This window comes from Felis catus, chromosome A2 (genome assembly GCF_018350175.1).
Source record: "Felis catus isolate Fca126 chromosome A2, F.catus_Fca126_mat1.0, whole genome shotgun sequence".
NCBI classification, from domain to species: Eukaryota; Metazoa; Chordata; class Mammalia; order Carnivora; family Felidae; genus Felis; species Felis catus.
In genome coordinates, this window is record NC_058369.1 from 92,097,143 (window position 1) to 92,113,904 (window position 16,762).

The 16,762-nt window shown below is 38.0% G+C and overlaps 1 protein-coding gene across 31 annotated transcripts in view; it reads left to right on the forward strand.

Annotated features, from left to right (window-relative positions):
* Positions 1-16,762, forward strand: part of ADAM22 (ADAM metallopeptidase domain 22) — a 239,311-nt gene that overhangs the window by 155,669 nt on the left and 66,880 nt on the right. For all 31 annotated transcript variants that reach the window (XM_019825419.3, XM_019825413.3, XM_019825415.3 and 28 more), the window contains exons 6-11: positions 2,535-2,598; positions 4,259-4,328; positions 9,493-9,563; positions 13,558-13,632; positions 15,239-15,310; positions 16,125-16,291. In XM_019825419.3, coding sequence (XP_019680978.1) covers positions 2,535-2,598; positions 4,259-4,328; positions 9,493-9,563; positions 13,558-13,632; positions 15,239-15,310; positions 16,125-16,291 — 519 coding nt within the window. The remainder of the gene's footprint in view (positions 1-2,534; positions 2,599-4,258; positions 4,329-9,492; positions 9,564-13,557; positions 13,633-15,238; positions 15,311-16,124; positions 16,292-16,762) is intronic.

Consider the following 16,762-nt stretch of genomic DNA (forward strand, 5'->3'; position numbering starts at 1 on the left):
CTTATAAATTGCATCTGTTTATCTTCAAATTCCAAATGCGATGTCATCCAAATTCAGAAAGTGTACTTTGGTGGAAAACCTTACAGATGTGAGAGAAGCAGTTCTAAGGGTTTATGAAAGTTGAGGGCATGTGGAAGATGTTACAGTAGGAATGAAAGAATTTGGATAGAGGCAGAGCTGAAAGCCATTATGATTACAGCTCAGGGAAACCAACTGATTCCATTAAGCCATCATCAAAAGATAAATACTATTATATGCTTAACAGTTTGGGTCTCATGCAGTCATTTCCACATAACACTGAGATATGACTCCTGAAGATCACACTTCGTCCCTTCTCAGATGCCTGAATGATAAGACACATTTCTTCAGTGTCATTAGAGGTTTCATCTTAGTAGAAAGACCATGTTCTCCTAGAAGGAATGGCCATCAGGATCTCTCTGAGTGGGAGCTGAGGCCATCTGTAGCTTAAAATGCCCTCCAGAGGATTTCTCAGTTGGCTTATAGTCATCTTCAGCCTAAGAGATCAAAACCCAACTCCAGATTTATGCCCTGCTCCCTGCATCCTGCTTCCAAGGTCCATTCTGTCCTTCCTGCAGCTTTTCCTATCTGACTAAATGGCAAACCCATCTCACCAGTTGCTCAGGTCAAAACCTTGGAGTTTTCATCGACACAACTCTTTCTTGCATACTCCAATTCAAATTCATTAGTAAATCCTATTGGTGTTCTAATTTTGAAAAACTACCCCCAATTTGACCAGTTCTCACGATCTCCACCATTACCATTGTGATCTAGGTGGCTACCATTTTTTTTTCCACCTGGATTATTTCTATAATTTCCCCATTTCCTGTCCTTGCCATCCTAGAGACTATTCTAACACAGCAGTTGGAGCAATTATTTTAAAATTTAAGAGCGATCGTGTTTCCCTCTGCTAACTTAAATCCACATGTCTCTCAGGGTGAAAGCCAGGGCTGTTAGAAGGGCCTGCCTCATGTGGCCCCACTCTTCCTCTGATAATCATTTCAGAGCCCTCCTCACACCCACCCTACTCCAGCCACACTGCATCCTTGATGTTCCTGGAGCACACTTAGGGCTCGACGCTCTTTGCACAGATATCCTCCCTTCCTTTATTTCAGATCTTCTCTAGAAAGCCTTTCTTTGAGACTCTGTGTAAATCAACAGTCTTCTCTCTTTGGTCTCTACACCCAGTCGTCTAGCACAATTTATTGTCCTTAACCCGCTTTACTTTCCTCCCTAGAATTTTTTACCACCATACATATATAGATATATCAATATATATACCTATCTATCTATATATATAGTATATCTATATATCTATATTTATATCTATCTATCTATCTATCTATCTATCTATCTATCTATCTATCTATCTATCTGTATATACTTGTTGACTATATATTTTTTGTCTGTCTTCCCTGCAATACACATGAGCACCATGAGGGCAGAAAAATCATCTGTTTTGTCCACTATGGTGCCCCCAGCACTTAGAGCAGTGTATTGTAGGTGCTCTGTAAGTGTGTGCTGAATGAGTGAATGGATGAAGAGGTAGCCAACTGCAGATAGGCAGTTCAGGAACCAATCTGCCTGGGCTCTCTGTTCCCGCCTCTGATCTTCCTGGTTATGTAATTTGGTCAGGTTACTTCATCTCTTTGAGCTTTGGTTTCATTTCTTGTAAAATGAGTATAGGCAAACGTACAAGTTTGCCTCCCTCATACATTTGTGGAAGCGATTCAAATGAGTGTCAAGTTTTTAGCGCATGGTAAATTGTTGAAATGCATCATCTCTTGTTACCAGAGAACGTTTCAGGTGTGTGGTAGATAGGCAATTCTCAGTATAGTCCCTGACAACCTGCGTCAGAACCACCTGGGATTTGTTTAAAATGCAGCTTCCTGGGCCCTAGCCAAGAAATCTGAGGAAGGCCCTGAAAGTTTTACAATTTTACAAGCTCTCCAGGTGACTATTTGCATATAAAGTTTTAAAATTACGTGTTGGAGGGAGGAATAATGGACCACAGTTAAAGAATGATAACCCTGAACCTGGGAAGGGTCAGGATGAGGAGACCCTGCTGTTTATGGGGAGTCAGAGGAACGGGCCTTTCCCTTTAGTAGTGTGTGTGTGTGTGTGTGTGTGTGTGTGTGTGTGTGTGTGTTTACCCACGTGTGATGTGGTGCAGTGTGTATGTGTATGTGGGGTGTGGTATTGGGAGGTTTGTGGGGTATGGTGTGTGGTGTGTAGTATGTAATCTGTATGTGTTGTGTATGTGTGGTATGTGGGAGTATTTGTGGGGTGTGTGTGTATGTGTGTGGTGTGTGGTAAGTAGGGTGTGTGTGTTGTGGTATATGGGGAATGTGTGTGTGTCTGTGTGTCTATGGTATGTGGTGTGTAACTGGCGATGATGGGTGGGACCGGGAAGTGAGTGTCGAGAAGTGAATTCATCCTTCGGCAGCTGTTGATTTTAAAATGATCTTGTTCTGAGGCAAGATGGCTATGCCTGATTATTTTCTTGTCCTTGGCAGTGGAATGTTCTATGATGGGAACCACACCTATCTCATTGAACCAGAAGAGAATGACACCTCCCAAGTAAGTGCTCCTGTTTCTTGTGGCCAATGTGAAAATTTATATTGGGGGCTTTCCCTCTTCCCTTTTCCTCCTTTTTTTTTGTCTCTATTTTCATATTTTCAGAGTCAGGATATAATTGAATATTGAATAAGTCAAAACCACAAGTGTTTTTTAAAGTCTGTCTCTTTCTCTGGATACTGGAAATACTTTCCTTCTCAGGTGTTCTGAAGCCTCCATTTTTGTTCTAACTCCACCATAATGTGCTGTGATTTGTCTTAGTTTGCTCAGGCAGTCATCGTAAGAGAGTGGGTGGCTTGAACAACAGGAATTTATTTTCTCACAGTTGTGGTGGCTGGAAGTCCAAGATCAAGGTGCCAGCAGGGTCCATGTCTGTCGAGGGCTCTCTCCTTCGATTGGGATGGCTTCCTTCTTACTCTGTGTTCACATGGCAGAGAGAGAGAGAGAGAGAGAGAGAGAGAGAGAGAGAGCGCGCTTTGGTGTTTCCTCTTCCTATAAGAACCCCAGCCCCACCCTTGAAACCTGTTTTAACCTTTAGTACCTTCTCATAGGCCCAATCTCCAAATACAGTCACATTAGGAGTTAGGGCTTAAACATATGAATTTGGCAGGGTGGGGATGGACACAATCATTCAGTCTGTTACCCACCAACTCAATAGATGCATGATTTTCCAACTCATTTTCTTTTCTGGATTTCAGATTTTTCTGTATTGCCTATTGTCTGTAAGGCCTTGTGCTGGTGAAATGTAGAGAAATCCGTTTTATTAATTTCTCCTTCATTTTAGTTGAAACAATTCATTTTCCAAAAAAACTAGAAGAGGGTTGAGTTAATATTATAGACTGCAGAGAAAGATAATACACTTCCATTGTAGCTCTGTGCACAGAAACATTCTTCATCGTGTCGTGCAACAGTGTTCAAACACTTAAGTAATTTCTAAAAATACACACTGTGTTGCCACCCATAAAGGGAAGCTATTTGTATTGTATTTTGTTTTCCGGACGCCTGTTACTGGCCGTCGTATCACTTCGCCTGGCCAGGTGATGTTTTTATGGCAGTATCATGAAACTTGACTGTTTATGACATTCTGTTTTTTTTTTTTTTTTAATGGAAAGAAGCCAGAAGTAGTTACTTGAATGTTCATTAATTTTTCTTAGATGGAACAGGACTTTTTGTCTGTTGGTTTGTCACAGAACTTTGTATGACATTTGAATTTTGGAGCAAGGTCCGTTTGGGCATCTGCTTACACCAGTCATCCTACTCCCCGATACCGGAAGAGTGTTAGCCCTGCAGTCTTTGCCTAGCAAAACTATCTGACTCTGAAAGTGGGGCAGGGATCCACAGAAAGGAACTAGTTATAAAAAGCATTAGCCCATTTTCCCAGATGTCTTACTTCTCCTTGGGGGAATAGGTTCATTCATTTATTTTCCATTACTGCAAGCTTTGGCCTCTGTGTCTGCAGAGGCATTTTGTATCTAATAGGATATTTCTCTGGTGCAGGGGGAATCCAGGCGGGGGAGGGTTGCACAGTGGCTCATTGCCTTTCCAAATCCAGGAGGGCGCATAGTCTTGCTTCTTTTAGGGGTCTCTGCTTCTTCAGCTCTCATTGCCCGAGGCTGGGGATAAGTGGTTGCATGTGCTCAATCTCTGTTGTTTGTTATTGCAGGAGGATTTCCATTTTCATTCGGTTTACAAATCCAGACTGTTTGAATTTCCCTTGGATGATCTTCCATCTGGTATGGTATTCATATTATGACTTTAAAAAAAGTCAGGCTTAATAATTCATTTGAATGCTTTAGAGCTAATCTGTATGTGAAATGTCCTTAGCACATGATTGCTCATAACAGTTTGAGAGAGAAAGTGACATGAGGTCAAGTGACATCAAGAAGGAGAATAAAATGCAAACTGACCTCATGTTTGTAGTGGATGAGTTTGGAAAGATACAGCTTGAGCACATTGGAGGAAGACTTTTTAAAATGGTAACAATCACAGTAGGGTATCTCTGAAAGGAGAAATAATGTTAGAGCAAAAATTGGTCTGCGTGGACAAAATACAGAAAAATTCACTTTCAGTGCGATACTGATTTTATAAACATAGGGATGGACTTGTAATCATTTCCCCATTTGTTGTTTTCCTCCTCTCTTTTTGCCCCAGCGTTTTCAGAAGGCACGATTATAGACTAATGCTTTTTATTATTATGTGTTTTTGTGAAAAGTCTTTCCATCTCACGTGTGTTTGTTTGCAGGCCCATTTATTTATACGTGTTGGCTTGAGATGATCCAAACCTTTGCATGACAAGCAGGGCAGAGTACTCCTACTTTGGCCTCGTTAGTCGAGCAGTGATTATACGGAGTACATTTGTCTTTGGATGTACTGGATTCCTTGATTTTCTTTTCAAGACCGAGCACACTCTGAATACCTGGGGTGGAGACGCTTCCTTTGTTAGTGGGCCCTGCCTATGGTTACAGAACCTTCGAATTTTTAATCTCATTTTTATCTTCGTTACAGTGCTGTGAGATTGATTTTATCATTTACATTTTATAGATGAAGAAATGGGCTCATCTAGCTTGTCTTTTTCTGGGTCCACTGCTAGTCGGAGGCTGAGCGGGGTTTTGGATTGTGCCACTATGAGAACGTGTGCTGGGAGAGAGGCAGCGGGGAAATGGAAGAATTATCCAACCAAGAGCATGTCCTAAACTGCTGCTTAGGAAAACCACTTAAAAGTGTACATTGTTGGGGTGCCTGGTTGGCCCAGTTGTAAGAACATGCAGCTCTTGATCTCGGGGTCATGAGTTCAGGCCCCACATTGGGTGTAGATATTATTTAAATAAATAAAACTTAAAAAAAATAAAAAGTTTTGGGATGCCTGGGTGGCTTACTTGGTTAAGCGTCCGACTTTTGATTTTGGCTCCGGCCATGATCTCACGGTGTCTGGAATCGAGCCCCACGTCAGGTTCTATGATGACAGCATGGATCCTGCTTAGGATTCTGTCTCTCTCTCTCTCTCTCTGTCTCTGCCCCTCTCCTGACTTGTGTGCTCTCGCTTGCTCTCTCTCAAAATAAATTAAAAAATAAATACTTTTTAAGAAGTTAACATTGTCTCCTTATTGGAAAATGAGATGAGTGTTTGCTAATGTCCCTTCTCTGAAATAGATTTGTGACTCCTTGATCTTCTGCACTTCTTCTTCCCTGCTGCCAAAGGGCTAGGGGATCCATTTTATAGATTTCACAATTTAAAAAAATGTGCAAATAAGCATATAGATGCTCTTACTTTACATAGATACTTGAGGCTGTTCCTTCGGTTACCTTGTGAAACCATTTACAATCCCTGTGATGGGAAGAAAGTAAATCATGCCAGTCTGTCTGAGAATAAAGCTACAACCTAATAGGTCTTACTGGAAGTAATAAACATTAATTAATATTTAAAGTAATAAATAAAGATCCCCCTAAGGACTCTACTGTAGGCTTGCTGTGATACAATCTTCCAGTTTTGTTTTGTTTTTTAAACTTTGTTCAGGGTTTCTTTTCTATACAAACTTTTTAAAGATGACTTGGCACTTTTGCTGTCATTAACAATAATTTTGAACGTGTTCTTCCCCAAGTCAGGTCTGTCTCCCTTAGTTTCTGGTTTTCTTTTCCCGTCAGAAGTTGGCACTGTCAGTTTTAAGAGTGTTATTTGTCTTTCTAGATACTTGGATTTATTATGACAAATTAGAAAAAAAGAAAGAAAGAAAGAAATGTCAAAACTGCAATTTTTGTGAAATAAACTCATGTGGAAGCTTTTTTACTTTAGATTTAATGAAGTTTTCCTGGGTCATGACTTATCAGTACCTTTGTCTTGCTGTGCATGATGCATGTCTCTGAGACAGAATGTGGTCAGGTGTCCCCCAGACTTGTTTCACTGTGGACCCTTTTGTTTTACATGACCCATCTCTCAGGACTAGTGTCCCTAAGAAAACATTTGGGAAAGGTTTATTTACTTCCTATGGACCCCTTAGCACAGTCTGTTTTAAAAATTAGTACAGTGAGGGGCGCCTGGGTGACTCAGTCGGTTGAGTGTCCGACTTCGGCTCAGGTCATGATCTTGTGGTCTGTGAGTTCGAGCCCCGCATCAGGCTCTGTGCTGACAGCTCAGAGCCTGGAGCCTGCTTCAGATTCTGTGTCCCCCCCTCTCTCTGCCCCTCCCCTGCTCATGCTCTGTCTCTCTCTGTCAAAAATAAAATAAACATTTAAAAAAATTTTTTTTTAAAATAAAAATAAGTGCAATGAAGTATGTAAATCTCGAATACCTTTAAATGAGTTTTGGTACATATGTACTCCCTTGGTGAGATTTGGCACATTTCTGTTATCCCACTACCTTCCTTTGTACCGCATCCCAGTCAGTGGCTCCCACGTCTGCAGTCCCTTTTGTGGCTTTTTTTTTTTTTTTTTTGCTGTAGATTAGTTTATCCTGATTTAGATCTTCATGCATTGTGTCTTGTGTCCAGCTTCTTTTGCTTAGCATATGCCTATGGGATTAATGTCAGAGATAGAAACAGTTTGTCTTTATCTTTTTAAATTACTGAGTACGTTCTGTTGTTTGAAGATAACACAGAGTTTTATCCATTCTGTTGATGGACATTTGGGTTGTTTCCACTTTTTGGCTAGTCTGAATAAAATAACTATAAATATTCTTAAAAAATCTCTTTGGTGGACACATGTTTACATTTCTTCTGTAATTAATTACCTGGCGGTGGAATTACCGAGTCACAGCATAGTTGTATGTTTAACCACACAATGGTGTATTCCTCTCAAACTTCGGAGTGCATCAGAGTACCTTGTGGCAGCTTGTTAAACACAGACTCCTGGCCGTGTATCTAGAGGGTTTTTCCAAGCCACTTACTTGAGATATGATTGGCATTAAAGGAAAGCTGTACATAATTAATGTATACAGTTTGACGAGTTTGGAGATAAATATGCACCCATGAAGTCATCACTGTAATCTATGTTGTAAACATACCGATTAGCTCCAGCAGTTTGTTTTCACCCTCTTTATTATTGTTGTTGTTGTTATTATTATTGTTAGTAGTAGTAGTAGTGGTAAGAATACAACACAAGATGTACACTGTTAGCAAAATTTTAAGTATACTGAATATAGTATTGTTAACTCTGGGCACTGTGCTGTACAGTAGATCTTTAGGACCTTCTCATTTGTACAACTGTAACTTTGTGCCCTTTGAGTAATGCTCCCCTGTTTCCCCCTTTTCCTAACCTCTAGCAGCTGCCATTCCACTTTGCTTCTAGGAGTTGGACTCTTTTTTTTTAAATTTAAAAAAAAATTTTTTTTAACGTTTATTTATTTTTGAGACAGAGAGAGACAGAGCATGAACGGGGGAGGGGCAGAGAGAGAGGGAGACACAGAATCGGAAACAGGCTCCAGGCTCTGAGCAGTCAGCACAGAGCCTGACGCAGGGCTCGAACTCACGGACCGCGAGATCATGACCTGAGCTGAAGCCGGACGCTCAACCGACTGAGCCACCCAGGCGCCCCTAGGAGTTGGACTCTTATATGTCCTTCTGTGTCTGGCTAGTTTCACTCAACATAATGCCCTCCAGGTTCATCCATGTTGTCACAAATAGAAAGGTTCCTTTCTTTCTTTCTTTCTTTCTTTCTTTCTTTCTTTCTTTCTTTCTTTCTTTCTTTCTTTCTTTCTTTCTTTCTTTCTTTCTTCTTTTCTTTTCTTTCTTTTCTTTCTTTCTTTTTCTTTTGTTTTTAGGCCGAGTAATACTTCATTGCATGTGTATACCACATTTCCTTTAACATTTAGGTTGTTTCTATGTCTTGGCTATGGTGAATAATGCTGCAGTGAACATGGTGGTGCACGTATCTCTTTGAGATGCTGATTTCAATTCCTTTGGCTGTATGCCCAGAAGTGGGATTGCAGGGTCCTAGCATTGTTCTATTTTTAATTTTTTTTTTCAACGTTTATTTATTTTGGGGACAGAGAGAGACAGACCATGAACGGGGGAAGGGCAAAGAGAGAGGGAGACACAGAATCGGAAACAGGCTCCAGGCTCTGAGCCATCAGCCCAGAGCCCGACGTGGGGCTCGAACTCATAGACCGCGAGATCGTGACCTGGCTGAAGTCGGACGCTTAACCGACTGCGCCACCCAGGCGCCCCTCTATTTTTAATTTTTGAGGAACCTCATACTGTCTTCCATAGTGGCTGCACCAGTTGCTACAGTTTTTGATTCAAGTACGTCTTGGGTGGGTTATGAGAGTTTGCATTTCCAGCAAGTTCCCAGGTATGCTGGGAATATGCTGATGCCATTAGTTCATGGATTTCACTTTGAGAACTATTGTTGTGTGAGAAATTGCTGAGCCTTTCTCTTAAGTGCTTATACCATTTTACACTCATCAGCACTATATGAGAGTTCTGATTGTTCACATCTTCATCAGCGTTTGCTGTGTCATTCTTTAATGAAGGTCAGTAGTGGGAAGTCAAGTTGGCTATTTAGAAGATTCTTGGTAAAGGATGTGATAGTATTTATTGCAGAAATATGAGAAAAATTTTGAGATAAATTAAAATAGGAATAGTGCCCAAGATTGCTTTAATTATATTCATTCATGATATATGTATTTAGTATTAATATGAACACAATTATTTTGATTAATGTTCTATATTATCTTTAAGTGTAACATTATATATTATAAAATTTTATAATAACCACATAATTATAATTATCTAATTTTCCAATTATAACTTACATTAATTATCAACAGTTATAGTAACTGTTACTAATAGTTAATAAAGTATAATTATACAATTTATTCTAGGAAGGGATAGTAAAACTGATTCCTCTGTATGAAAGAAAACTGGCAAATACAAGTTACATTAATTTATTTTTATTTCCTTTTAGAATTTCAGCAAGTACACATCACTCCACCAAAATTTATTTTGAAGCCAGCACCAAAAAGAAGTAAACGGCAGGTATGTATTCACAGGATATTCCATGATGTTTCAAAAACACTTGGCAACTACCAGTCATCTAAATCTACATTAAGTCTCTGTAAGATGGCTAAGTATTAGTTCAGGCATTTGTCATGGTTAACAGTAAGGGTGACGGGTCTGTAGGAGCAGTGGAGATGGGGCCATATTGTTTCATAGACTCAAAAAGGACTCAAGATAGTGGTGATAATATGGTTATTCATCTTACAGATGGATTATGGCCCCTGCTGTGGCATCTCGGGTTCTTTATAACATAGGCGTCTTTCCTTGGCCTGGGTTGTACCACATCATGAGGTCTACTTGTAAAGATACCCCCTTAAAAGAGAATCCATCAGGTTTTAAAGCCACAAAATGCTGTTGCCACACTTAAACTATGTTGGAGTCTGGGATATAAACTCAGGATGTCAACTTTATGAATGTTCAGTGCATCTTGGACTTGGAAAAAATAATGACAATTTGTATAATGCTTTGCACCATATGAAGTAGGTGCTATCAATCCCCTTTCACAGGAAAAAAAATGATGTCTTCGAATGTGAAAATGACCAGAATCATAGAACTGGAGAATGCTTTAAGCATAATAAGAACTCTGCTCATCACAATACCGTACGATTTCATTCACTTTGTGGAATCTAAAAAATAAATGAATAAACAAACAAAAAGCAGAATCAAACCAGTAAATATAGAGAACAAACTGGTGGTTGCTAGAGGGAAGTGGGTAGAGTCATGGGCAAAATGGGAGAAGGAGAGTGAGAGACACAGGCTTCCAGTTATGGAATGAGCAAGTCACAGGGGTAAAGGGCAACACAGAGAATATAGTCACTGATATTGCAATAGCCTGTATGGTCACAGATGGCAGCTACACTTGTGATGAGCACAGCATAACTTAGAAGTTGAATCACTGTGTTGTATACTGAAACTAATGTAACATTATATGTCTAGTATACTCAAAAAAGAAAAGGAGAGGAAAAGAAAGAACAGAACTCCGGTTATTAGAATTAAAATATCATACATTATGTATGGGTGTTTGGTATAAAAAACATAGGATGATGGAAATAGATCTCTAGTAAGATCATACAGTTGAAGAAACCAATCATCTTCTGTTTAAATATGTTTGTAAGTATGACATAAAATGAGTTTACAGACACATATCTAATGTGAATAAAATTGCTTATTTTTATTGAGGCACAGGTTACTTGTGCCTGGTCCTATTCTAAGAATTTAAATTATATTAATACATTTGATTCTCCTAATAATCTTATAAGGAATGTATTATTATTGTCCCCATTTTACTGATAAGGACATTGAAGCATGAGAAGCTTAAGAAACTTGCCCAGGGTTATAGTGAGTTATCCAGAGGTGGAGTTCAGATTCTGACCTAGGAAGTCTGGTATTTTTATAACCATATATACTTTATATACTGCCTCTCAGAAGCCCTTGTGTTCTATGAATTGCTACATGAGCTTTATATATTTTGTGAATATACATATATATTGAGGCCCAGTTAAATAAAGATGCCAACAGGATTTAATTTGAAATAATATTTATTTTCATGGCTTATGAGATCAGAGAACAGGATAGTTTTCTTTTGACGCGTTCCTTGAAGTTCTTCATAAATATCTGTGACATCCAGTCATTTGAAGGCAGACAGACACTAGATTTCTTTTTCTGAGACAGCTGTGAACCCACAGAGGTGAGGTGCTAGAATGCTGTGTGGCCAATATGGCAAGTCTCTGACATTGAGAAAATGTTGAGTCTTGTTAGACAGTCTGCTGTGATAACTGGTAAGACTCAGGTCTCTTCCACAATTACAAAGCTGATACTGTCATCCTAAAACATCCACTTTTAAAAAGCCTCAGGTCATCGGATGCAGTTTATACTACTACTTGGTTTCCAAACTGAGAATTCTGTCAACTTGGTGTAATAAGGGATTTGAATTTTAAAATAAGTTTTAAAATTTGGGAATGCAGTTAACACTGGAACAAAATCCACATGGCAGCAGTTTTTTTAGTTTATTTTAAATGCAGCTCTGAAAGCAAATATTCATGCATTGATTAGTTTTGGTTATATACTCTCATCACAAAAATAGCCATTGGACAAGTGAATAAAAAGATTTACTGAAAAAATGGATACCAAAGATAGCATAATGGAAAGAATTGGGGCACCTGGGTGGCTCAGTCGGTTGGGCATCCAACTTTGGCTCAGGTCATGATCTCGCAGTCTATTAGTTTGAGCCCTGTGTCGGGCTGTGTGCTGACAGCTCAGAGTCTGGAGCCTGCTTCAGATTCTGTGTGTCCCTCTCTCTTGGCCCCTCCCCTCTTGTGCTCTGTCTCTCTCTCTCTCTCTCTCTCTCTCTCTCTCTCTCTCTCTCTCTCTCTCAAAAATAAACATTAAAAAAAAGAGTTAATTTTATAGATCTTGTTAAAGACTGTGTTATAGACTGACTGCAGGGAACAAAGGCATATGGCTGCCTTCGTGTCTCCTACTGGTGGCATCCACTAATCATGATTTTGAAGGTGGAGAAAATTCATTGTTAAACAGACATATAATAGAGCTGTACTAAATAATCCAAGACTTCCTGGAAGCTCTCAAAACTATCCTAACAAAAGCTCGTATATCATTTGGGAGATCCCTTAAAATGTACCAGAAGAAGGAGGGACATTCTCAGTCCCAGATTTGGAGATTGTAGAATAAAAGTGTCCATCAGACACTCTCTGTATCCTCTCAGAGATCCGCAGGAGCTTAAATTAAACAGAAAGCATGCCCTTCATATGTTATAATCTCCAAGATATACTGGTAAGTGAAAATACCCTCATGCAAAAGCTAGTGAAATAAGTGGAAGTACCAAGTAAAATAAATGTTATATTTGATTTTATATGAATAAATATTTCTGGAAGAAACAAATAACTGTGCTATACCAATTGTGGGGGAAGGGTTAACAACTAGGTGGATAGGGAACAGAAGTGAGAGGAAGATTTTGACCCTGAACCTTTTGATAATTCTTTAAACCATATAAATGTATTACCTATTCAAAAACTAGGTTAAAATGATGAAAATGAAAAAAAGAATTCTGAAGGAATGAAAGTGGAAATTTTATTTCTCTCATACATTTTTGTTTTTTAAAATTAAAAACATGTTTTCAGCCTTATTGAAGCATAATTCACAAATAAAATTATGAGATACTTGAAGTGTACAATGGGATGATTTGATATATATATATAATGTGTATACACACACACACACACACACTGATTGTGTGTGTACAATGGGATGTACAATGGGATGTACAACTGTACAATGGGATGATTTGATATATATATAATATGTGTATGTGTGTGTATATATTTCAATTAAACAATACAGTCTTATCAGTGTAAGTGTCCATCAACAAATGAATGGATCAGGAAAACGTGGGAGGTGCTTGGGTGGCCCAGTTTGTTGAGCGTTGGACTTTGGCTCAGGTCATGATCTCGCAGTTTGTGAGTTTGAGCCCCGTGTGGGGCTCTGTGCTAACAGCTCAGAGCCTGTAGCCTGCTTCAGATTCTGTGTCTCTCCATCTCTTGGCCCCTCCCCTGCTCATGCTCTGTGTCTCTCTGTCTCTCAATAACAAATAAACGTTAAAAAAAAATAAAAAAAAGAAAATGTGGTAAATATATACAGTGGAGTATCATTCAGCCTTAAAAAAGAAGAAAATCCTGTCATTTGTGACAACATGGATGAATGTGGAGGACATTATGCTAAATGAAATAATTCAAAGAAAGATATTGTATGGTACCACTTCTATGTGGAATCAAAAAAAAAAGGTCAAACTCACAAAAAAGAGTAGAAAAGTGGTTGTCAGAGGCTAGGAGTGGGGGAAATAAGGAGAGTTTGGAAAAAAAGGTACAGTAAAATGTGTGACATAACGTGTAACATATTTTTTAGTTACAGCTAAGTTCAGAGGGCTTATTTAGGTGCTATTTCCTTTACTATATTGCAGCTTCGTCGACATCCTCGTAATGTAGAGGAGGAGACCAAATATATTGAACTGATGATTGTCAACGATCATCTCATGGTAGGATTTGCTGAAATGTTTGTTGTTTGAACTTGTCTGTCCCTGTGGGTAAAGCCGGTTGGTGCAAAAATATGTTTAGAAGAAACAAGAAACCCAGAAAATTGTTACTTGGAGAAGACATTTAAGTGGCTGAAGTATTTGTTAGCCAGTAACAACCTGTAAATTAGAAACATTGTTAGGTGGATGTAACTAGCAGTATTTTGTGAGGTTCCAAAAATATTTATTTGACTTACAATTAGCTCTTTGGATTTGCTTAATTATTATTTTTATATTGAAAAAAAATTAGTGAGGCACCAGTAATGTGACACTTTAGTTTGAAATGTACAGCTTTATCCTAATAAAAGCAGCTTTTCAATTTCTGGCTTGCTCTGTAGCAAACCATGTGGAAATGCTTATATAGGCAAGCAGTGAAGATTTTAGGATGGGAACCTGGCAAAGCCTCCTTCTTGCTGAGTCATTTATTTTGACCCAGAGTGTGTGTATATTCAACTCATGGACTTGTTGGAGTCACTAGCTTGCATTTACAGCACAGCAGTGAATTATAATGCTAATTGTTCTATGTAACCACTGTTTTAAACTAAACATGTTCAGTGATGAACATAGCTGATTTTTACTTAATTTCAAGTACAAGTGCATTTTAATTTGCTTTGATTTATTTGAAGGAAAGTGTGTCATTTGTTTGTATATGATTAAGTAAACAAACATATTGATCATGTATTGTTGCTAATAATGATAATAATAGTAATAATGATAATAATATCCAGATTGGGTGCTTCTTTGTTCAGGCTAGAACTAAGTTTTATCTTTCTACCTCTTTGAAATCAGTGAATGTTACTATTTCCTGAGGTTTTTACAAGATCAGAATAAGTTATAAAAACATATATTTGGATGTTTTAGGACAGCACAGATTCAGATGTCTATAGGCAGGTAACACAAGTGAAATAAGCCAGGAGTAAAACAATGGGGGAGGAGGTTGGGGCCTACGGCAAAAGCAAAGTTACATGGCCTGTCTAATGGAAGTAACTGCCTCTTAGCCTTGCTAGTTATCACCATGGGGAGAATGCTAATTTTAAGGGAAGCCAGAAATCAGGTTTACATAGTTCTTGGTTTCTAAAACACTACTGAGGCCAAACGAAAGGTTTATGGCATCCACATCTAGCCTTTAAGTTACCTCTTTGTGACCCGTTAGGACTTTCTTCTTCTTACTGATTAAGTCTTGTAGAACTTGTAAGTTTTTATACGTACAGCAGTATTCACATACATTTTTCTGGCTGGCCACCCTACTTATATTTGCATCTCTTGCAGTTCATAGACAACTTTCATGTTTTATCATTTTGAGTAACAATTCTGTGATAAAAATAAACTTGTGAAATGGATGGAATAGGTATTTTTTTATTTTATCTCACAGTTGAATCAACTGAGGCCTCAAACTTTAAGAGCCTTTCCTAGACTATACAACATACAAAGAACTAATTCTCAATTCTTACATTTTTTTTTTACAGAAAGCTGTAGAGATATTTCAGTTACTTTATGTTTTTGTCTGCTGAGGTGATTACTTGCTGATGACCTTGGAAACCCTTCACTTGTTTGTTTGTTTTGTTTTCAGTTTAAAAAACATCGGCTTTCAGTTGTACATACCAATACATATGCAAAATCGGTGGTGAACATGGCGGATTTGGTAAGTATCAACTCTACTTAGTATTGCCATAGAGGAATTTCTTCTCCTGATTGCTAATAGAATGGATAATATGGTTCATATATTTTCGGTGCTCTGAATTGCCCTTCAGGCAAGGTGTCCTCTATGTCCCTAGTAACCTTGCTGTGGACTTCCTTGATTTTGATCCCTGGCTGGGAAGAGGATAAAAGGCGGTGGTCAGAGTTACCCATGGATTTACGCTTGAAATTCTTCTTATGTTTTTCACATTGAAAAATAAAAAGTTGAGCCCTAGCCCTTAACAAAGATACAGAGAAACAGTACAGCAGTTATGCTATTTTCAAGAGAGTGCCTAGGTTTCTGGGAATAATGCACTAAGTAATCCTACTGTGTTCACTTTCTGAATCTTTTCTTGACAAGGCAGTGTGAGTTTAATTGGGGCCAGTTAGGTTGCATAGAAATTATATCCTTGGGGTGTTTTTGTTGTTCCTTTCTTTGCTTGGAAAACCCAAGAATGCATAAATTCTTTTTCCAGGGTGCCAGAAAATAGACTCAGGGGGAGCCTTGAATAAGGGTGCAAATATTTGTCAAAAAGTGATCTTTTGTTTCTAACTAGTGTTCTGTTCTTTGGAAATTAGTTGGTAAACAATTTGATTCTCTGTTACTCAAGGAAAATGCATAGGAATTAGAAAAATAATTATCTCCCTCAAAGACAGTAGAGTTTTTTACATTTAACTAAAATGCAAGGGTTTTAATAAAAGATTTATAGTCCTGTTCATAAATCATTTGATTTTACCGCATGTATATAGCTGGTGTGTTCATTTTGTTAATATACTAGATCTATAAAGACCAACTGAAGACAAGGATAGTATTGGTTGCCATGGAAACCTGGGCAGCTGACAACAAGTTTGCCATATCTGAAAATCCATTGATCACCCTACGTGAGTTTATGAAATACAGGAGGGATTTTATCAAAGAGAAAAGTGATGCAGTTCACCTTTTTTCGTACGTAACTTATGATTTATTACTTTTTTTGGTTCCATGTTGAATGTTCTATTACTTGTGACTGAGATACATCCTTTCTGCTGTATAGTGCAGTTAGAATTTGACATGGCAGATACATTTGGAAGAAGTTTTAAAGTATAGGTTGTTTGAAATTATCATGAAAGTGTAAGAAGTTTAATTTTGAATTATTTTATTACTGAATATATATTTATATTTAATTTTTAAGATATTTTAATCAGAGTATTGAGTAAAAGTACTGGTAATATTATAAAGAATATTCTTAACAGATTAATTATATTCTTTTAAGTTTCTTTCTTTTAAATGTTAATGTTACCTTTGTTTTGGTTCCAAGGGGAGACGTTAGTATTTCTGGAGTTTATTTTTAATTTCTTCTCACTATTTCAGTTTTTTTGGGGTAAAATGCATATGTGATATAATAGCAAATTATATATTATAGCATATAAAAAACCT